At 40.7% G+C, this 22,672-nt stretch overlaps 2 protein-coding genes across 3 annotated transcripts; one reads left to right on the top strand and one right to left on the bottom strand.

Annotated features, from left to right (window-relative positions):
- Positions 1-314: 314 nt before the first annotated feature.
- On the top strand, positions 315-8,419 carry LOC119006882 (testicular haploid expressed gene protein-like). 2 transcript variants are annotated; one of them, XM_037076017.1, is made up of 8 exons: positions 315-431; positions 523-553; positions 1,844-1,900; positions 2,368-2,502; positions 4,148-4,273; positions 6,710-6,851; positions 7,258-7,392; positions 7,699-8,419. In XM_037076017.1, exons 1-8 carry the CDS (start codon positions 413-415, stop codon positions 7,807-7,809), a joined length of 756 nt encoding a protein of 251 aa, XP_036931912.1. In that variant the 5' UTR covers positions 315-412; the 3' UTR covers positions 7,810-8,419. The 2 variants fall into 2 exon arrangements, with proteins under 2 accessions (XP_036931912.1, XP_036931913.1); XM_037076018.1 differs by having other exon boundaries at positions 7,258-7,408.
- Positions 8,420-14,398: 5,979 nt separating this feature from the next.
- hopx (HOP homeobox) lies at positions 14,399-22,054 on the bottom strand. The gene is made up of 2 exons (XM_037078104.1): positions 21,704-22,054; positions 14,399-14,672 (listed from the first exon to the last, which is right to left on the bottom strand). The coding sequence occupies exons 1-2, from the start codon at positions 21,851-21,853 to the stop codon at positions 14,595-14,597; spliced, it is 228 nt and encodes a 75-aa protein (XP_036933999.1). The 5' UTR covers positions 21,854-22,054; the 3' UTR covers positions 14,399-14,594.
- Positions 22,055-22,672: the final 618 nt, after the last annotated feature.

Below are 22,672 nucleotides of genomic sequence, written 5' to 3'. Positions count from 1 at the left end.
TTGATTGTTGTAGTGAGAATTGAGCACGTCCACATTTAGTCTCGGTGCCAAATTTATGGGTGGACTGACTGACATAAAAGATGTGTCCAAACTTAGCGCCTGACATTTACTCATCAAAGCATGTTTATTCCTGGAATCTGATCCAAACACACAGCAGCTCTCCAGCAATAATGCAGCAGCCGCCCTCGACACTGACCTCGACGTATCACTTTCCTTTTAACATCCTGCAACGGAAATCTCGAGACAGCAAGATGGATGGGTTGAGTGTGCATACTCCAGTTTCAAGGAGTCCTCAGGTGTGGAGTTGGTTGCCAAGGACTCCTGGCTCCATAGCAACAGCAGGAGATTAGTGTGACGCCATCAACAGGCAGCGAGGCGATACATCCAGTCTGCTGCTGCTGCAACTGCCGAGATGGTGTCCGGAAAACAAGGTAAACCTGCAACCTTAATGTGCAACACAGTCTTCAAAAGAGTTGTATTTGTTATATTCAATCTAATTTGTTTAGTTGTTGATTCTTACAGGGATTCAGCCCCGATTTGGTCCAACAAACAGGTGAAGTATCCAGCATCATTTATATGAATTTCTTGCACTCCAATCCAGATAAGTCTGATATAAAATCACAATGGCTACTTTTGAGTCACTATTGAATACTTTCCAGTGGACTTGTTAGTCCCTGGATAAAGAATTAAACAGTTTAAAGAAACAGTTTGAAACAGATGTTATGGATGATGGTTGAAACGGATATTTAAAAGTCATATTTGAAATGGTGATCTCAAAGTAACACATGTTTTGGAAAAGGTACCTATTCTAAAATGAAAATAGCAAATAAATAAATACAAATGACAAATTAGCTGTACGGTTACAATAGTTAACTGAAACAGAATAGCTAAAAGTAATGAATAATCAGATAAAATAGTTAAACGTATCAGATTAATGGTGAATAGCTAAAAAAAAGACAGTAGACACAATTACCTAAAAATTGAAATAGATATCTTAAAGTAACAGAGGAGCTAATAGTTGAAGTTTAAAGTGACAGTTGAAATGGTAAGCTAATTAAATAGTTAGATAAAGGTATCAAATTAGCAGCTGACATGGCTAGCTAAAAGTATCATATTGGAACTAGTTAACTGAAAGTTTTAAGTCATTAGTAGAAACTACTAAAAGTTGCAGTTGAAAGAGTTAGCTAACATTAGAAATGGCTAAAAGTGGTGCATTAACTGTTAGAATAGGCTAGTTAGCTGAGTGAAAAATTATCAGTTGAAATAGTTAGCTGAAAGTATTTGATTAGCATTTAAAATAGCTCAAAGTAACAGTTGAAACACCCAGCAAACAGCTGAAAAGTTAGCCGCTCAGCTAGCACATTACATTGCGTAATGAGCGATACATACAGGCTGCTGCCTCTTATTGATAAATGGAGGATATGTGAAGTGTATTTTATTAGCATATCCTTGATGGGCCAGAATAAAAAAAACATTTTCTAAAAAAGTCTAAAAGCTCAAGACAAAAATCTCAAATGTTCTCTTTCAGACAGTCCTGCCAAATGAAAACCCTCTTTCATGAAAATCTCCAGCGCACAGATAAACTTTGACAGTTTTGTGTTTACATTTGATTGGTGGTCACAGTGAGGTTTAGAATCTGAAGCCAACGTTTCAGCTGAAGAGTAAGACCAGTTTTTGAATGTCACAGTGCTGCCAAGAGAGAAGAAACTCCTCAACAGAGACAGGAAACCTGCTGAGTGATTGTATGGTCCCCCTGGGCCTACAGTCTCTGAATTACACTCATATGTCATGCTGATTTCAGTTTTTTGTTGTTTTTTTTGGGTCGGTAATGTTATTTTGGCAGAATCCTGGAGCTGGCGCAGCACAAAACTTCAAAAACTGTTTGGGCCACAACTCCTTGGTGAGTAGCTGAGTCATACTAAGTTTTCTTCTTGATTAAAATCTGATTCTTTTTCTTGCATATGTAAAACAAACACAGCATTCCTGATACCACACAAAGCATCACAGTGACCTCGGCTCATTATATGTTCAGTTTTCACAGTCCAGATGTTACATCATATGAAATTGCATGTTTGTTCATTGATCTAGTGTGAAATTGCCTCAAGAATTCAGGAGCCTCTGTGGTCGGTGTTTCCTTCCCTGAGTGTAATTTTCTAAACTACGTGATTAAATACAGACGTCTGGCACACTTTTGGATGTTTGGTCAAAAGGGCAAAACAATGGAGGAATGAACAGAGGTCTCTTTTGATTAAAAGTGTTTTTTTTCATTTGGTAAATATTGAAAAGTTGGAAATATTTATTCTGCTTCTGCACGAACATTTTCATCACGTCTCCTAATTGGAAACTTTGAATCTTTTCATTGATCAGTGTGAAGCTGAGCTGGGGCAGCCAGCAGCCAATATGGCCCATCTCAGCTTCAGCGCTCGGAGCCGTTCCAAGTGCGAGAATCCAATACCTATCCAGGCACAAAAGAGACTTCTCAGCAAGGGAGGACCACCGGAGGTAACTGTAACCTGTCTGCATCCCCAACATTATTGATGACTCCATTGCAAAAGAGATGGGGGGGGCCTGTTTGTGTACACAAGCTTTTTACGTTGTGCTTCATCGGCATATTCGAGGACATGTTTGCAAAGCTGATGGGTAATGATTTGATGCTCTTTGGCACAGAGTTGATTCAGGAAACTGCAAAGTGATGTTCAGGACAGATGCCAGTTGTATACCGATTAGAGGCGATCAGCCCTGAGAGCTGTCAGGCTGGTGCATTAGAGGCTGTGATGGTAGTTACAGCTGCAGGGGCTTTCATTGTGATATTGTTTGTTGTTTACCCACGTCAGCTGTCAGATTAAAAGCACAGTATCATGCAGTGAAATTCAATCAGGAGCCCACGCAGGAAGTGCACCTCCCAGAACAAATAACAGTCATTTACTGTAACTGAAGATGACACGTGTCACCTGCAGCTTTGTTCATAAGAGATTCACAGTATAGGCTATTGAATACATACAGCATGAGTATGTTGGCTTGTTTTGTATTAGAAAGGTTAAATACTGAGTTAAATTTGTGATAAATCTAGTCTGAGGCCTGATGATTACACTTACGCTCCACATCTTAATCACATCACTCTGCAGTCAAGAGGTCTAGTCCATCGGGTTAATTTCTAATCGGATTATGTTACCGACTGTCTGGTTCTGCTCCGCTAGTGTAACATGAAATCAAATATCACAATATCGCTGGTGTCATGCCTCGGTTACAAACATGTGTGGATGTAAAAGAGGGTATGCTAGGTGAGGGCTTGTATTGTGAGACATTTATTTGAAGGATAAACGCCTTGAGAACACCTTTACATTCACACATGCACAGACTAAAGCTCTACACAAAAAAACTGTTGCAAATAAGAGCAAAAAATAGAGAGGAAAACAAGAATGCACATGCTGTTTGTACAGATGATAAACTATACGAACTAGAGCAAATTACTTCATAGTACATAGGGGAAAAGGTCTGCGTGTTTTAATAATCATCCATCTTCACTTATTACATCTCAACTTCTCAAAACCTTATAAACTGTGTACATCTTAAATACATCTCAAATATAAACTCTCACTATAAAAAAAAAAAAAACTGAACCTTTATCAATTGTTGCACACTGTAGTTTTATGTGTATCTCCAGACAGACGGAGGTGGAGGTATTTTCAGCGGAAATGAGCCAAAAAAGAACGAGACAACAATGATTGTTAGCTGTTACTTTCATAGTTGATTTGGTCTCGGGTTTGTTGACAGTAAGCCAAATATAGATTGTCACCGAGTCTCCGAACTTGAATCACTCAGGAAGGATTTTGCAGCGATACAACATTCCTTAAACATTTTCCTCAATTTGACAACAAAAGATCAAAACAATGGGTCGCAATGAATTTGTCAGCAGGGAGCGTTTGACCTTTTTGCTGCATGTCTCAACTGAACGTTTAACAAATTGAAACGTTTTGTGATTCCAGAGGATTTTCCCCTCATAACCTCCGTCATCAGCCACACACGAAACGTATCCATTGTTCTGCGACACCCTTCCTCCTCCCTCCCGCCTTCTGGCTGAAGACATTATTTTGTCCTCGTCACACAACATATAATGGACGTGGTAATAGCTTCCATTTTCCTGCAGGATGGAGGAGGAGGAGGCGAGCTTCTTCAGGAAGGCCCAGCGTCCTTCCTCCAGGGCGTCCCAGTACGAGCACATTGTCCGCCTTTCAACACCCAGAACCAGGAGCCGCAGCTCCCAGGAAGCAGGGTAAAAGCCTCATTAGACATCAAACAGAAAATAATGTGAGAACCACACAAACACAGGTTTGTGTGGAGGTCCATTATGTGAGCAGAAGTTTGGAGCGTCAGTAAGCTAGAACTGATATAAGAGCTTTTTCTGGTACTGGTACAAATACCGCAGGCCTCGAAATCATTCCAAGAAAACAATCTGAAGGAAAAAAGGATGTAGACGTCAACTTGTAAAACTACTACTGACTTCATGGTCCACTACAGTAAAACACTACATGGATCTTTCATTTTTTTGTTAATTCTGGCGGCCTCTGTGGACAACAGATGACAATGAAGAAACAAGATTAACGGTGGTTGCAGCCCTAAGTGTAACTTAAATACACAACAAGGAACCTCTCACTTGTTATGAAATAGTCTCAATTTAATACCGATGCCTCTACATGAACTATTTAAACAAACAAGACCATCTGCGAGACCATTTCTATTGGATTTTTATACCCATTACCAGTATTTTATGTCTGTCGTTGGGTCAGATTCCGACTTGGCTCTGATAAGTTTAAATCTTGTGAGGCAGAGTGCTGAGGATGAATTGAGGAGTCTGACAACCTGAAGAGAGAAGCTGATTTATAGTCTGGTGGTCGGGACTAAAAGTTAACCCTGTTTCTTCATTGTCGTCTTTTCTCCACAGAGTACGCAAGAATTAACAAAAAATGAAAGTTCCATGTAGTGTTTGAACCTACTGTAGTGGACCGTGTAAGTCAGTAGTAGCTGTTCAAACTGAGAGGTTTTTTTTGTTTTTCTTTTCAGAAACATAATTACAAGTCAAAGTGTTGCTTTAAACGTAAGACGTGCACAGTATCTCCACCAGCATCATGACACACACTCTGAAGTTTCTGTTTTAGAGATTACCCTCCAGTAGACCTCCATGTCGATAGATCTTGACAGATTTGTGACTCAAACTCCAAAGCTTTTTATTCCCCCTCAGTGAGTCCCTGCAAACCAAAGTCTAGAATTTAATCGCAGCACAATGTAGCATATCGTAGAGTTAAATACGAGAAGGCTGCGGTCCAACGCTAATGTCTCCCCGCTGCATGAGGAAGCCAACGTTTGGACATCTGTTATTTCAGTGTCAGACTGTGGGAGAGCGAGGAGTCGAGACAATAGAGCTTATTGTCCAAAGTTCAGGACCCCTGGGACGCTCACAGACAGCCGCGGAAGTCTTTTTATAAATCCTGAACGCAGCAGCAGTACATGTTGGGCACGGAGACAGACTTACACAGGCTTTACTGAAGTCAATACACAAAATGAATATTTGTTTTGGGGATTTGAATAGAAGTTACTACACGATTGCTGTTTTAATACCGTGCACAAAAACTGATAATCATCAGCAGTCAAAACTTAATCTTCTCATCTAGTCGCTCCGAAAAACAACACAGAACAGCAAAATAAATAAATGAAGCAGGCAAAAGACAAGACAGCATGAGCCATGTGGCAAAAGTCAAATTCTTTTTCTTCGCATTAGACACATGGGCCCTCACATGGGAATAAAAGTGTCTACCATAACAAAATGAGTGTTTTCACCCTTTTACTCTTTTGTGTTGCAAATCTCTTTATCTATAAAACATGTCCTTGCAAAATGAGACATTTGCTGTAAAGGGAAGTAAAATAATATACTCAAATACTGAAGTAACTGTCAATTTTGTTATAGTTCAACTATGAACCAGTCAATGACTCTGTTACCAACCCAGCATTTCCACAAAACCACAGATCAGCTGAAACCTTTAGGTTGCAGCTTTACATTTGTTTAGGTTGATTTCTATTTCGCTCTTGTCACAACACTGTGTTTTTATGTTTGTTATGTTTTTAATACATCAAATCAAATTAGCTTTATTTACATAACTATAAATCACAATCACATTTCCTTAGTGGGCTTTAGAGACTGTTCAGTGAACGCCATCCTCTGTCCTCAGGCCCTCAGTTCAAGTGAGGAAAAACTTGCCATGTTGAGAAATCTTCGAAGAGAGGCTTTTAGTTTGGAGTCATCTTGTTCTAGGCTGTTGAAGTCTTGTTACTCTCTTGGCCTTTTTTCCTTTATTAGGTAGCTGGAGAGAGAAGTGTTGCACTTTCATGGTGTCCATCTTAACCTCAGGGACACAAGGACTTCCCATCTCTGGTACATATTCTAAACTTCAAGCCCACTACTTTGTCAAGTGTATTCTCTGCAGATGTGATTCAAATGTACTTCCATGAGGGTGTCTAGATGCAAAATTTTGATGGAGCTCTACCACAGAGTGATGTCAGTGGAGGTTTTGAGGATCCCTTGAGAGTAAACACACAACTTTACAAGAAAAGTCATTTTCGAAGACAAAGATAGCTCAATCAGACACAAACCACTTGAATCTTTACACATTTGTTTCCAGCAGTACATTTAAAGGTCTTTCTTTGGCTCCCACAGGCCTCCTCACACAACTCAGTGTGAGAGTAACTGTCCCATCTGGCACGTCGACCCCAGACTGAAAACTGCTGTGGTCACACTGCGACTGCTGCAGCTCTCCAGCCCCAAACTAAACCACCCAGACTTCCAGAGCAACAGACAGGTACCATCCTAAAGAGAGAAAACCAGCAGGCCATGCTAATCGGTAATGTCAGCCGATGGCGTGCATCAGTGTTGTTGCACTGATTAAAGGGGATTTGGAATGGACCTAAATAGAGTGGATTCTTCTCGTCAGTTTGTGTCATTGTTAAAAGAAGCTGTCAGCCTCTTTCGTGTGATTGTGATGTCAAACTCCTCCACAGCTTCAACCCAGTCGCAAGAAAAAAAAATTAGCCATTTAGCAAGATGTGCTGCTTTGGCTCTGATGCAGCTTGCAATCTGCAAAGTGACGAGTAACTGCTGTACAGACTTCTGACACTGATCTCCATAAATAACATTAACTTCATGTGTTCATGTTTCAAGGAACGCATTCAAAGTCTGAATGTCCTCCGTCTGTTCGTGCTCCGCAGAGTGTTGAATCCATCGCCTCCTTTGCTCATAAGTCAGCTCAGATCTCTCAGCGACTGGTCCAGCTGTCACTGCCCAGACTGAAGCAGAGCAACATCTGCAGCGACCTCGGCCGCCCAGAGGAAACCATCTGGACCGTAAGAGCACCTACAAGTAGCTCACTTTATTATTTATTGCTCCAATTTAGTTTGAATGAATGAAATAAGGACTCAAAATTCCTGAATTCTACTTGTGGAGAACTTGCTTTGATGAAACATTACAGACTTTTCACATGTTAAATAGTTCTTATCAGAGGAATTTTCCGATCTCTGCAAAACACAAACAGTCGGAAACATGTTTGTTGATGAAATGCTTGAATGGCAGCAAAATGATTAAGATCTTTCAAGAGTTTGGCTCTGTCAGTACTATAGATGTTTCCCAAATGTCTGAATCTGTGAAATCAGGTTCCGAGGGCAGCGGCGAGAGCCACGACAAGCGCTCGTATTGAAGCGCTGGCGACACCCAAACAGCTCTCCAAGGACTACATCCCTCCGAAAGAGCCAGAGTGGAGCTGAAGAAACGTCCAGTCCATCTGAACTGCATCCGTCAACGTCTCAACCACTGTTTGTTTACATGCCAGTATCATGGTTTCTGTCGGAGTGCTCGCCACACTATGTCCAGGTTTCTCCAAACTTACATTCTGACTCGTATCCAGGAAACTACAACACATGTAAACGCAAAATGTTCAAAGTTCTTTTGAGGTGACAGTTATGGTAAAGCTTTTGTTTGCTGGGGGGAAAAAAATGGTAGACAGTTTGTTTCAGCAATGAAATAAATCACAGGAAACAGGGAAAGACCTTCATGTTGTTGCAAACGCCAAACCCACGAAAGACAAATCCAGATTAGCAAAAGACAACAGAATTTGGTGACAGGATCTAAATGACAGCATGGAAATAAACTAAAAACACACAACTGTAAACTGTAAGAATGATAAGAATTCCTACAATTTTAGAAAACAAAGCTAAAAGATTATAAAAGTCCATCTGAGACATCTGGAGGAGAAATGTGAGTAAGAAACAACTCCAATGGTTCCATCTGTTTCTTAGCAGTTCTGTCATTCTGGTTGTTGGCTGATATAAATCCCACTGAATAATGTCAGGAATAAAAACGTGTTTCAGATCTGGAGCCGCTGTCTGAGTTATGATGTGATGATCAACAGGGTTTTTACTTTGCAGATTCTTACACACAGACGGTGTCAATTCACAGATTTATGTTCAGTGGGTTGAAAGAGTTAAATGAGTAATTTTTCCACTGAGGCAACGTGTTTTCGTCTCTGTCAGTTTCACTGTGTCTCTCTGCAGCAATCCAACCAGTTTCTGGTTTGAGGACAGATGTGCGTTTGTGCCCTGAGCGTTTTCCCACCGTACAGATTTGCCACCATACAGGGTGCATACATGTGCAGGGAGAGAGTGAGTTAACGTACCAAAGCCTCTCAGTAGCTCCACCTTCTCCTGTTAGAGGTCACGATCAGAATAGGTCAGAACATTCACAGTAGCTGTGTTGAGACGGAGGCTCTGTACTGTGATTTGATAAGTCAGTGGCAGCCAGTGTTCGCTTTAGACCAGAGCAGGTTTGTGGCCCGACCCGGTTCGGCCAGACATGAAAGGAGATTGAACCCACGTCCTGCTGGGAGGGTAATCTGGGATTATCCGGCTGTGATAGTGACCCGGGGCAGTTACGAGATACGAACTAAATCAGGACCCAGTTATCGAAACATTGCTCTATAGCACCACTAGTGGTTGGCTATATTTAATCAATATTATGCAGCTTTTTAACCGTAGTAGCCACTCTGCCCCCCATCACTTGTTTCCACACTGTGACTTCAGTGAGATGGTCGGATCACAGGGTTACACACATGTTTACTACAAGATACAAGTTCTCTACATGTAACATTCATCTGACAAATTGTGACACACCTGGGATTTTCTTTCACAGCAGTGGTGTTGCAGTTTCTGCATCATGTTGCTTGAAGCTGCAGTTTGTCTTTTCCAAAACATAGATGCATCATTTCCGTGGCGAGAAAGAGTCACACAAGCTGTTCTTGCATGCTGTTTTTGTCCACATATTAATGTGCAGGAAATTCTTCTTGTTTCCTAGGATGGCATGTCCTGCCCTACCTATGATGGGTTTCATGTGGTGTTCTTACTCTCACCCTAAACGATCATCAGTATTCATGCTTAAACCTTTGACAAAATGCTTCAACTTTCTGAAATCAAGATTTATTGCAGGGATGTTGGTTTACAGACTTAAGTAGGGTCCACAACATTTTGATAATAGTTCAAATAACTATTGATCCATCATCTGAAACTGCTGATGTGTTTCAGTAGTTGTTTTTAGACATGTCAGCAAGCCGCCACTTTGCCCGTCCTTTTGGCAGCTAGGTCTGCACTTTTAGACAGAGGGTACACTTATTTCCGCCTCGCCTGCTATCTAAATCCGAGGCGTCAATGCTGTACATTGAACATCTGCCAATATGAATATCACCTTAGTTCAAACTGGTATTGTTAAGACTGCTGTTTTGCATTTTGGTATCAGGATGTACTTTCTTTTACTCCGTCCACACCCACATACTGTATATGCAAGTGACTGTTACTTAATCAGTTGCAGTACAGATAGTCAGCAGCTCAGTTTTACCTCCCTCTTTGCACTCAGCACTGTTAGTTCACTGTCTTATTGTCTGTGTTGTTTTTCTTCACACTCGTGCTGGCACACAGAACATGTGACAAACATGTTCTGCGTGCCAGCGGCTTCGCACAGGATGTTGTGCAGTCAGCCCACACCTTCTGTTAAACACAGGAAGTGGTTAAAAAAAACAAAAAAAAACAGTTCTCATCATCCTCCTGCTGTGTCAGATAAATACAGTCACTTAGCCTTCATGATATTCAGCATGATGTCAAAAGCTGTTCCTGTTTTTAAACTTCCCTCTTTACACCTGAGTGATATAAAAAAATATTCAACAGAATTATCTCTGGTCAAATGTTTGTTTGCATGGTGGAACTCTGCAAACAGCCGGGTCAGGGTGGAGCAGCAGGAACTCTCTCCAAACACAAAACCCTTTTTGCTAAACATTTCCTGAGCTGAGAGGACCTGGAAGCTGAAGCAGCGCTGCGCTCGATGCTGCTGTGGTTTGGAACCCGAGCCGCTTGGACCGGTGCATCTGCTGGACTTCACTCTCCAAACTCAGTATTTACTTAATTAACCGCCATTTTTGCAGTGTGAGGTGAGGTCTAACCAGAACAGACATATGGTTTTACTTTGGTTTATTCGTTAGAGGAAATGACCCAAAACTGGAGAAACAGACGAGTGAAAAATGAGAATCTACAACGTGTCGACTTTTCAGGAGGAAAGAAATGTAATTAAAGGGATGGCAAGCGTGTTGGAGTTTATCCAAAGGGGTGTCTGAAAGGCTTCCAGGGAAGGTCGAATTTCAGTTTGAAAGCACTGAGTTGTTGACTAATAAATGAGTTGCAGACTATTTTGATACTCCATTGATTGATTTGAATACGAGGAAGTCAATAGTTTCTGATTCCGGCTTCTTAAAAGTGAATATTTTCTGGTTTCTCTCCTCCTCTATGGCAGCAAGCTGAATATCTTTGGTTTGTGGACAAAACAAGACATTCAAGTCTTTGGGAACAGATTCTGAAGAAGTTGTGAGCAGATCAGGGTTCAGCATGTTCATGAAGAGGACTCTTCAAAAATTCAAAACTTACTGTGTCCATGTGGATGTGGATGGATCTGTTTGGGTTGTATTTTAATTTACAGAGTCAATACAGCACTTCCCAGGTCCTCACATTTCCTCGCAGTGCTGATGTTTCCAAAGTCAACTTTGAACTGTGTTGACATTCAAAACATCACCAGTGAAATCTTTATGGGAGTAGTGCTGGATGCTAAAACAAAATCAAGGAGGGTACTTTCTTGGGTATTTTATGTCATTAATAGCACATGTTTGTGGAAGCCTGAGCCCCCTATTTAGTCTTATCTAAACAATTTTCTTTCCTTTGTTTATAATTAGAGAGCTGGTGGGAGGAGAAGAAGTTTTGAAAAATAATCTTTCAAACTTACTTAATTATTTTTTCCCATCTGTGAAAAATGTGTGTGAGGGGGGAGGTCGTATGTGAAATCGAATGGGGAGGTCAAAGTTCAGGAGAATTTCTTTTCTTTTTCATGTGTAAAATCGTGTTTTTGTAATACACATTTTGACCACAAGAGGTTCTAAATAGGACTGAAGTCATTCATGTTTTCTTCTAGGGGAGTTTTAATATTCACAAGTGCCTTTAACAAGATCCATCCTTGTGTGTTAGGTTGTGTAACATAACCTATCTCTTTTGGTGAGGAATGTGTTAGAATTGACCCTGATTGTTTTTTTTGTTTTGTTTTTTGTTTCGTTTTTCTGAGTTTCACACAAAGTTTGAATTTCTCTGTATGTGTATCTAATATGATAAAATAATTATGACATGATACATGTTTGTTTTTTCTTTAAAGTTTTTTTTCTTTAAATTAAATTCTTTAAATGTTTGTTTTTTTCTTTCATTCTGTTTCAGACGTGATAAAAATCTTATCCTGAAAGAAATGCTTCCTATTTTCTGCAACTTTTTCCCCTAAAAACATTTATTTTCTCTCTATTTCACACAGGGAAAAAAAAGAAAAAATAAAATTATTTTTTTTACTGTAAAGACAAATAAAAACTGTTGACAGTGCAATAAGCCAACCACAGTGAGAAATCAGGAAATAGTGATGAAACGATCAGTTTAGTGTCACATTAAGTGGAACAAAAAGTCAGGTTGCACAAAGTGACGCAGACTGAGCCTGGCAGTTTCTAAATGGCAGATTCCTCGCAGCTCTTGCAGAGTGCTCTTAGCAACAGACAAAACCGGACTCCATTCGAAGTCCGCGCACACTCTCATCAGCTCTTATGGCAAAACATCAGACACTCAATTCATCCTTTAACTAGAGTGAATCGAAGACGGAGAGAGAGCTGAAGAACATTTTCTGTCATATGTGATCAGATCAGGAAAGCAGGAACTTTTGTCTTCGTAACTTCAAGATTTAATCTGAAGGTTTAACTGTATGTTGCACATTTATTATTATTATTGCTGACTTGACTAAAGCTGGCATGTGTGACAAGTTGAGAATGTGTTTGTAAGACTGATTTGGGTTTAAAGCGGAGATCTATACAGATCTGAAGTACAAAAATCAACAGTCTTTTACTAAAGCTCCACTGAAGTTTAAAATAAAATATTGGCATCAGCCCGAAATTAACATTTCTGCTGATAAGAAAACAAGAAAACAATCGAATGTGTACATTTAAAAAATGACCTTGTGTCTGCATGTTCTGTTGGGTCATCATGATAAGACTGTTAAATCCACAACAAGAGCGTCTGAACGTTCTCTGCATCTAGGTGGAAAGACATCTGTGCGTGAAATGAGGCAGGGAATATCAGCACATCAGATATCAAATCTTTCATCTCTACTTTGTTCATTTTTGTTTCAAAACAGTGCAGAGAGCCAAACACCAGCTGGTGGTGAAACTGTTCAGTCATGTGTATTGAACCATAATTTACTGATCTGCTCCCAATCATGTTAACACTATAGGAGGCACTACCACTCTACCATATCATGATGTCCCAGTTAACCCATGTACAGTGTTAAGCAATCAAAATAATGATCTATGAGCGAGTAGAGGGGCGGGGTGTGGCATCAAATGTGTTTCAAGCTTGAGCAACTGTGTGTGCACACACTGCAAACAAATATGCTTGTTTTTCAGGCCACTGGCTCAGGAAACAGACACCACTGTGCGTGTGTGTGTGCGTGCGAGCGAGCAGGAGCTGCCAGTGTTAACACTCTTGTTAAAAGGCGGAGTGTGTGTGTTTTATGAGCAGTTGAACTACCTGTTGGCTCGGTGTTGGTTTCTGTCAAACTCGCTGTGCAGATGGGTTCCCACAGCCCCGCACAGTGTTTTCACTCCAGGCTCTTTGGCAGGACACATCATCCTCGCTCTCTTTCTCCCACCGTCTTCAGTCTCCTCTCTCACACACACACAGGTCAGGATTTATTTTCTGTCCTGTAAGATGAGCAGCTATAAACCCTATCACTCTCGCTCCACTCGCTTCGACCTGGGTGTTCTTATTCCAGGACAAATCTCACCTAACTTAATCGTCCAATAAACATCTATTACTGGTTTATTCTCACGGTAATTGGTCAAACTGCTTCAGACTTTTCGTCCCAGTTGCCTGCAAACTTACCTTAGTTGTTTCTGGTGTAAATATCAACTTCCTTCATGTTACAGAATTCATCAAACACGTCTCTCATCCCTGTCGTGCTCCGGGTAGTCTCAAAACTGACCTTTGATTCCTTTATTTGACTCATTTGAGTTGCAAACTTTGAGTACACTACCACTTTTTATACTACTGCTGGTACACTGTTAGTTTACTAGTTCTATACGTGTATTTCACTTTTGTAATATATTAAATCATACCTTTCATAAGTGGATCTCTGCCCAAAGATGAAGCAAAAGCCAAACATACTTGGATTCTTCTGTGTCAGTACGAACACGGCAAACAACTTTCTTTTAGTTTAAAACCTTATTTTTAGTTTGACTTCAAATTTTCCTGCTCTAAAAAAATAAAAGAAACACAGAATATCTGTTTTCAGGCGCTGAGCTCTCACCGGCTGCTGAGATCACATCCTTTTTTTAAAGACAGCGGTCACGGAGAAAAAGAGACAATGAAGTGACATCACCTGTCACTTGTTTAGCCTGTGATGCCACTCAGCTCAGCCGGCTCACATGTCCACCCCCTCCCTCCCGCCCGTGCTACTGGACTTCTTCCAGATTTGTCCCTGAAAGTTCCTGGACAGCCGCCGCTGATTCCAGCAGCGTCTATTATGATCGCAGCCCTTCCTTACATCTTTTATATTCCCGGCGTCCAGCCCCGCTCCCTGCTGACAGACACAGATGTAAACAAAGCCTGAAAACAAAAGCACACTGTCCCCAAACCCCCCACCCACCCTCTCTGAACTCCATCCCACCATTGTGTAACCCCGCTTCCTCAGTGAATTTCGAACCACAGGCGTCCAGTAAGGCGGCCTCAAAGCACACTCGAGTCGTTTCAACTCATAATAACAATATGTTTATTTCTGTAAACATGGCGGTTATATTGGCAGCAACACAAACACCTTCACATAACATACAGGAAGTTCAAATAGCTTCATAGATACAAAAAGAGAGATCAACGGGTGGTGGGTTCAGTTTGTCCAGGAGAAAAGGGGGTCCGCTCAGAGCTTCAGGCATCCAGCAGAGTCTTCAGTCCAACACCGATCCGTGTTTAGCTGGGAGACCCTCTGCCTTCCTCCACTGTTCATTGCGATGCTTGAACCATTCCTGGAGAAAACAAGAAGGACAGAGCAGAGGGAGGTGTAAAAAAACAGTGAACAGCAGTGGGTTTTTTTTGGTCGCCTGAAACACGAGAGCAATGAGGTAACTGGTCCGGCGGACATGAATACCCCTGAGAAGTTACACAGGTGGAGTTGAATGATTTGAACAAAATACCGGGTTCTCCGGATTCATTGTTATACTTTCCTCATCCTCAGGCGACAAGTTATATTTACATACACAACAATTATTTGACCATCAGTGAGACTTGAGCTCAGCGAAGGCAACCTAATATTTTTGTTTACATGCTGTTATTGAGAGTATTTAAGCAAGACACATGATACACCACACTACAACTGCAGTGTGGAAATGGAAGACCTGCGAAATGTTTCAACTGTCTGTGATAGTTTGTTTTGAGGTCACTTGACCATTGTGACCATCAGCTTGGATATTACTTAAAAGCCTATATGGGGCTGCCATGATATGCTTGGAGAAAGGAATAGTTTAGGAAGTAGAGGATCTATATCAGTCTAATATCTCTGCAATATGATGCTGTAGTCACATGATAACCAAAATCCTCAAAGCCCATAAATAGCCCCAAATTTTCATAACATTAACAGAGAACCTGCACACTTCCAGCCGCATAGTGTAGGCTACTTGGCCTTAGCGTGTTAGCAAACTTGACATCCTTGTAACTAGGGACTACTGAATTTAAAATGTACTAACATTTAGCATTTAACATATCTTTTACATTCCAACATTAGCATGTTAGCATCCACACACAGCTATTGAAGTTAGCATATGCTAGGATTCAGCATGTAACATTTTAGCTTTGAAACAAGCTATATCATTAAAATATGCTAACATTTAGCATCTAATATTTTAGCATTGAAACAAGCTATTTTATTTTAAATGTGGTAAGGTTTAGCATGTAACATTTTAGCATTGAAATAAGCTACTTCATTTAACACATGCTAACATTTAGCATGCAACATTTTAGAATTGCAACAAGTGATTTCATTTCAAATATGCTTACATCTAACGTGTAAATTTTGCATGTTAGCATGTTAACGTCTGTGCATCAGTAGGCTACACAGAAATGTAACATTTAAATTAAAGATTCACTGACATTTAGCATGTAACATTGAGTACATTTGTGCTCCAATGTAAGCATGTTAACTACAACATGCGAGCAGCTATTTAATTTAACATTTTAGCATGTAACCTTTAGCAAATTAGCATGCTGCCATTAGCTAGTTAACATGTTCACAATACTATTACTAGCCTAATATGTACTATTAAAATTAGTGTGACTATAATGGACACATTAGCATGCTAATGCTTAGCATGAAACATTAAGCTATTTGTTGGATATCATACAAAGGAGGCTTGAGAGATGTTAGAAAAACATTTACTGGATAGCTGAAAGTTATGTTTAGGCATCTCAACTACCAACTTGACCCACAATTTAGGTTTTGTTCAGGTTAGATAATGAAAAGGTTTGAGGTTTTGTCCAGTCTGAGTTGATGGTCTATTAGCATCATGGATCTTCACACCAGCTGTTTTTAGTTTTTCTGTTTTTGTTTGTTATTTCTGTGTTTACAGCGCAGTCAATCATCAACACACAAAAACCCCAAATATAAAATCTATGATTAAAAGAGTCATAAATGTAGCTATGTTCCTCTCATTACCTCCATGAAGACACACAGTCACATTTCTTGGTGCATGTAAATGTGGTCGCTGACTCATTCCGACACAGCAGTGACCCTGAGGCTAAGTCCTATCAGAGAAACCGCAGAAGACGAATGTTTCCATTTTATTAAAGAAGAGAATGTTGGACTGACTGGGTCTGATCCAGTTCCCTGCAAAAGAGGACTGGTCTCTGATGGCCGCACCAAACACTGCATCACTGAACCTCTGACCAGATGATGACTGTGCCGAGTGCCTCGACACACACCCATGACCAGGCGCATTGCTGTTTTGCGGTTCGTGTTGTCAGGGGATTCACAACAATGCTTACATCACCTCGATAACGCCGAGGGGAAAGGGAGGGATCCAGATCAGCGGCCTTAAGACACGAGACCCTGGCTGGCCGTGTGAGACATGCCTGGCAGGAGGGAAGGTTTCCACATTTTGTACTGAGAACACATGAGATTCTCATTTGCAGCCATCTGGGTTTGAGACTAAATCAATTCAAGAATTGGCTGTTCATGCTGCATTCTGTGTTTTGGGATTTCATAGTCTCATTTCTTATGGTGCAGGACATACATTTTGGGAGATAACATAAAAGTTACTTTAGCTCATCATCGGATATTTCTCAGAAGAGCCAGTCTGTAAAGGTTTAGTCTTTAAAAATGCTAATTTTCTCTACCAGGTTTTGAATGGAGGCAGTTGTTTTTGAACTCTGTTTTGTTTCTGCTCTGTTTTCAAAGTGCAAAAGATCTTGAACGTCTTACAAAAGCTCACATGCCACTTCAGGACATTAATGGTGAGATTTATAATCCTGCTGACCCATACAATACTGCTTGTGTCAGTTTTTTTGTTTTGATTTTTTTTCCTCTTGACTAGTTGTGGGTTACATAATGAGATCTTTCAAACTAGATTCTACCTTTAGAGTCATTGACAGAAAAACAAATAAAACGGTCCGTGAAAGGAGCTCAAACATGCCGCGCAGAGACTGAAACACATTGTAAATGGTGTTAATGTGAAACAGGGAGTGGCAGCCGGGGCGTGTTTCTTCAGCTAAACCTTCTCCAATGAGAGCTTTGTTAACAATCGCTGGGGGCGGAAAAAAAGAAAAGCCACACATCAGCTGGAAATGAAGTCAGGTCTTTTGATGAGGGGCCAGACCTTCACCTCACCCTGGACCAGGCTTCCCCTGTCAGGTCGGCCTGGCTTCTCCCACCTTTGTACGCTCTGAATGGAAACAGTCACTAACACTGGGGGAGGAATTAGGAAGCAGCAGCGTGCAGCGATCATGGCCTCTCTGGAGGCAGAAAAGGCTGATTTATAAACCTCAGTGGAGCCGGTCAGATCATTAAGCACGTCTGCTGTTGTAGCATTGACAGGCTAACGACGGAGCTTGGCCATTATAGTAGTTATTCAGTAAAGCCTGTGTCCATCAAAGTCACAGTCCTTTCTTATAGGACAATCTCTTTGTGTTTCCACCTGTGTTTAATATAGGTGTGTTGCTGTAAAGGAATGAAGATACCCACACCCAAACTTGGTCATTATAAAAAAACTTTTACTGGTTCTGGCTTCTTAAATGTGACAGTTTACTGCTTTACTTTGATATTTACGCAGGTGAATGAAGAGTGTTATGATTTTGTTGGTGTGTTGGACAAAAGACTTTGTCTTTTGATTTGCCTTTTTTTAGACGTTTTTTGATTTTTTTAATAGATTTTATAGACAATAGAAAATAACCCGCAAATTAATTTAAATGATCGTCAGCAGCCTCACATCTGAAGAAGTGATAGGCTTCAAATTGGTACTGCTACATCAGATTCACCTACTCTTCATGCACATAAAAGCACATTTTTAGGCTTCAGTTTGTGAGTTCTGCCATACACAGACACCTGCACTGCTACAAAACACTTCAGCTGATGTAACCGTTGACATGTGATCAGAGAAACTGCAGATTGTTTCGGTGCCCTGAGAAATCTGGATGAACTGGTTGGTGCGGTCAAAGTGGAAAAACCAGTGACAAGCCTGAGTGTGAAAATGAGTTATATATTGATGAATTGTGCTGAATGAGCTCATGTAAAGGACACGCTCCTGACCATGTGATCGCTCTGTCAGCCTCACGAGCACGGGCAGAAATTTGCCAACGAAACGAGCCCAGGGCCGCATCAACCCAAAGGACAGAATTTGCATGCAGGGTTTTACCTCCTGTGGACTACAGCTAAACAAAGAGTCCTGAAGAGGAAAACCACCTGAGTGACAAACACCAGTTTTTACTTTAACGCACGACAACATGAAATTCTCAGAGTGTTTTCACAATGATGCGACTCTCGGAGGAATGCCGCTGGAGGCATCTGCGTAACTTCAGCTCCCTCTCAACATGCTGGTGGTTATCTGCCCTCTGAAGCTTCACATCTGGCTGCTGATGTGACAGTTGGACAGACTTTACAGTAGGTCCAAACATTCCTCAGATAGAGGAGGAGGTGGGAGTGTTTACACGTGGGAGGGATTACATACCTTACATAGAAGTGATAATGGGATGTTTTGTGTAATTGGCATTTTTTTTTCAACTCACTTCATGACTGTAACAACAAACTTAACAATCGCTATCTTGTGGCTCTTTCTGCTGCCGGAGCAGATGTTTTCCTGGTTTGATTTTAATAGTAACGTGTTTATTGATAAGCTCTGGAGCTGCCATGATCAACCTGTTTCTCATTTGGGGAAAGTTGCTGCTTTTCCTGGTACAGCTGCAACAACATCGTCGACTCAGCAAAAGAAAAATAACAAATGAATCATTAAGAGTAATTTTTCATGCAAAAATGGCAGATAAAAGGTTTTCTGGCCTCTGTAATATGGATAATTCCTTGTTTTCTCAGTTTTATATCACATTAAACTGAATATGTTTGGGTTTTGGACTGATAAACAATACTGTTAAAGACACTACCTTGGATTTTGAGATACTGGGATGGACATTTTACACTATTTCATAACATTTTATAAACAAAATGATGAACTGGTTGATCGAGAGAACTAGAGCAGTCCTTGAACCTGATTATTTCCATCAAGATTCATGCATTATAGCCTGAAAATTAATTGAAATGTTGTAAATTGCCCTCGCAATGTTAAATAAGGGAAGAAGAGATTCCTGGATCTGTCCCATTTTCTGGATCTACACTAAAAGCCAGTGGGGTCTATGCTGAGACCCATTTAGAGACCCATGATCCATCCAAGCTTTGTGTAAATCTGTTCAGTAGTTTTTGTGTTGTCCTCCTGACAAACCAACCAACCAACAAACAGACAGACAAATATGTGTTTCAAATACCGACAGTTTGGGATTGTATTTTGGGCTGATCGCCTTCCCAAAGCGTCAGTATTCACTGAGCATGGAAGTCTTTGAATGCAAAAGGCTCCTGTTTTTTCTCACTTTCTAACTTTGGCAAAAGACAATTTTAAAGTTTTGGAGTCAGAGCAAACTCCTGCTGATGAGTATGTGGTTGAAAGCTCTGGAAAAAAGCTCCCTGGCGGACTCAGAGTTAAGATTATTCTGTGAAAGTGCTGTTCCCAAGCTCAAACATTTTGCACATTTTAAAATGAGTTCAGTGACTAAAACTGACTTTAACTGCACATGTTTTCATTAACCTTTAACCGACAATTTAAACTGACGATGAGTTGGGTTGTTTTCAGCTGTGTCTTTTCTCCTCACTGCTCAGTAAAAACGCATTTCCCACATCCGACCAAATATGACAGCGGCAGGAACAACGAGCAGGGACAGCGACCTCATCACCAGCCACACAAACTTCACCAGCACGAGTGACGTCACAGTCACGCCCTCACTGCTTGGCCGACTGATGATCTTCCCCTAAGGTCCCCTCTTTACACTTCAAGTCGCCCTGCGCAGTGCTGAACGGACGTCGGGTCAGGAAACTCGACTGTGACGTGACTTCATCAGGAAAGACGACCTGGAGCTGCTCGGCTGGCGATCAGCGGGGCCCTGCCGCCTCTGTGCTCAGCGTTTACACACAGACGAGGATTATTTCATCAGATCTTTGAACACAAACACTAAGATCATCCACAAACCTGCTGCATTCTCTGCCAGCGCAGCAGCTCTGAGTTTCACATCACTCTTTTTTTCTTTTTTACCTTTAGATTAACAGATGTACTTTTGTTTGTTCCTCTCTCAAGTTTATGGTTATTACTGGGAGCTATTAGTAGTAAAAAAAAAAAAAAAAAAGTTAAAAAGTCAAGTTTACTGAGACTAGATCAACTGTTTGTTTGTTTTCTCAGTACTGGTGAACTCAATCAAAAACTGAGATGGACAGAAGAGACAGAGTACATTTACTGGAGTTCACAACAGCTTGTATGTAGTTGACTCGAGCACTGCTGGACATTAAACTTGTGCATCACTATATTTCAGAGTAACACACTACTTGTAACTCCTCTGCTCGTAGCTTCACAAATAAAACATTTTGCATTGCAAGTTAGGTTTTCTTTCTAAAACACGACTTTCCCTCGGAGTGAAAGTCATCCAACAGAAATAGTACTTGAGTGAAAAAGTCTTTAAGTGTCTTAAGTTAAATGAACTTAAGTATCAAAAGTGTTTCTCTGGCAATGAATACACTGAAATACCAGGTTCAAGTAAAAGTCAATTATAGACAGAAAACATATTTATATGTAGAGAACAGTGAGGAAAAGTAACTAAGTGCATTTACTCCAGTGCTGTTCCTAATTACAATTTGGAGATAATTTATTATTTCTAATATTGTGCTTCTTACTCCACTACTTTTATTGTCCAATTTGCAGATTTAGCTTAGTATCCCACAGTTGTATTAACTACTACACAGTTACATAATAACAACGATAAAACTTTACTGATCCCAGAGCAGATGTTGAACCACCTTTACCAGCTTCAATATCAAAAGAGATCAACACATTAAATACTCTGTCACAAGTCAAAGTTATGCATTTAGACTTCAGTAGAAGTACAAAAGCATCAAAATAAAGTGACTCGTAACATCGAGAGGCATATTCCAGCCTCAGTACAGATGTGAGTACTTCCTCCACCTCTGGTCTGACTGATTATCCGATACAATATTCAGCATTTTTCAGATTCTGTTCAAAAATCTGAATGCATATCAAAGAAATCTACAAACTAAAGGGATCAAATACAAGTTAGTGAGTGGAAGTATAAAGCACCTTTTCATTTTACAGCACTTCCATCACTGGCATGACCTGAATGTCCACAGTAAATACAAGACAATGCGTTAAATCATCTTAAAATTTAAAATGATTCCAAACGGGAATCACAGTAAATCCAAACGTTGTCCCACTTGTATTAATAATGCCATCAGGTTAGTACTCACTAGTGTTTCCTGCTCTGACAGTCCGCACTCCGCAGCGATCAGCATGAGCGTCGTCCCGTCCGGATGCCTGCTGCATTTACAGAAACTCTCCTCCAGAATTTTAGTCTGCTCCTCCGACAGATTCAGACACTCCAGCGCTTTAGAAGCCATATTCCCGTTTCCTCAAGGGTTTTAAACAGTTCGGTTTCAGGTCCGGTGATGTGCGCACAGCTGGACGCACGGAGCGGAGAGGCACAGCGGTGCGCAGAGGACGCGGGGATGGAGACGCGTGGAGCGGCTGCGGCTCACTGGCAGCTCGGAGAGTCTGTATGTGTGTGTGTGCGGGTGTGGGTGTGTGTGAGTGTGTGTGTGGAAGTTTTACTACTGTCAACAGACGTACGTCACTAGGCCGTTCCCACCAGCTGGGCCCTCCCCCAAACACAGCTCCAAACACCGAGAGTTAAAGGAACATTCTGGAGGATGATCACCAACATCAAGCTGCTGACAGTCACTGGAAAATGATCAGGAATAAATCAAATCAGTTGATAAAGTGATGTAGGGCTACTACTTAAACAGATTCATTATATTCCACACCAGGAAGTAAAGGAAAACAGACAAACTGTGGGAGTTTTTATGAAGGCTTTCAACTTGTAGTTATTATGATCAGTCTCAGGGCCAGAACTGGAACTGTTCAAGCTGTAGAGTCTACTTCTTCCACCAGTTGAAGAAAACACCTGAGATAAAAAAAATAAAAAATAAAAAATAAAAAAAAAAGCGACATGTAATTAAAAAAAAAAAGACATGACAAAGAAGACATAATTGCTGAGATAAAAAAAGAACTCATAATGACATAAAAAAAATCAAAATAGTAAAAGAAGAAGTCAAAATTCAGAGACAAAGAAAATAAATTATGAGATTTTAAAAAACAATTATTCTGAGCGTCCATATTTTTGAGGTTGGCACTTGGATTGAACTAAATTTAAATCAGCA

Source organism: Acanthopagrus latus, chromosome 18 (genome assembly GCF_904848185.1).
Source record: "Acanthopagrus latus isolate v.2019 chromosome 18, fAcaLat1.1, whole genome shotgun sequence".
In the NCBI taxonomy this organism is placed as follows: Eukaryota; Metazoa; Chordata; class Actinopteri; order Spariformes; family Sparidae; genus Acanthopagrus; species Acanthopagrus latus.
The sequence above is the reverse complement of the archived record's forward strand: the minus strand, read 5'-3'. Positions and strand labels throughout refer to the sequence as shown.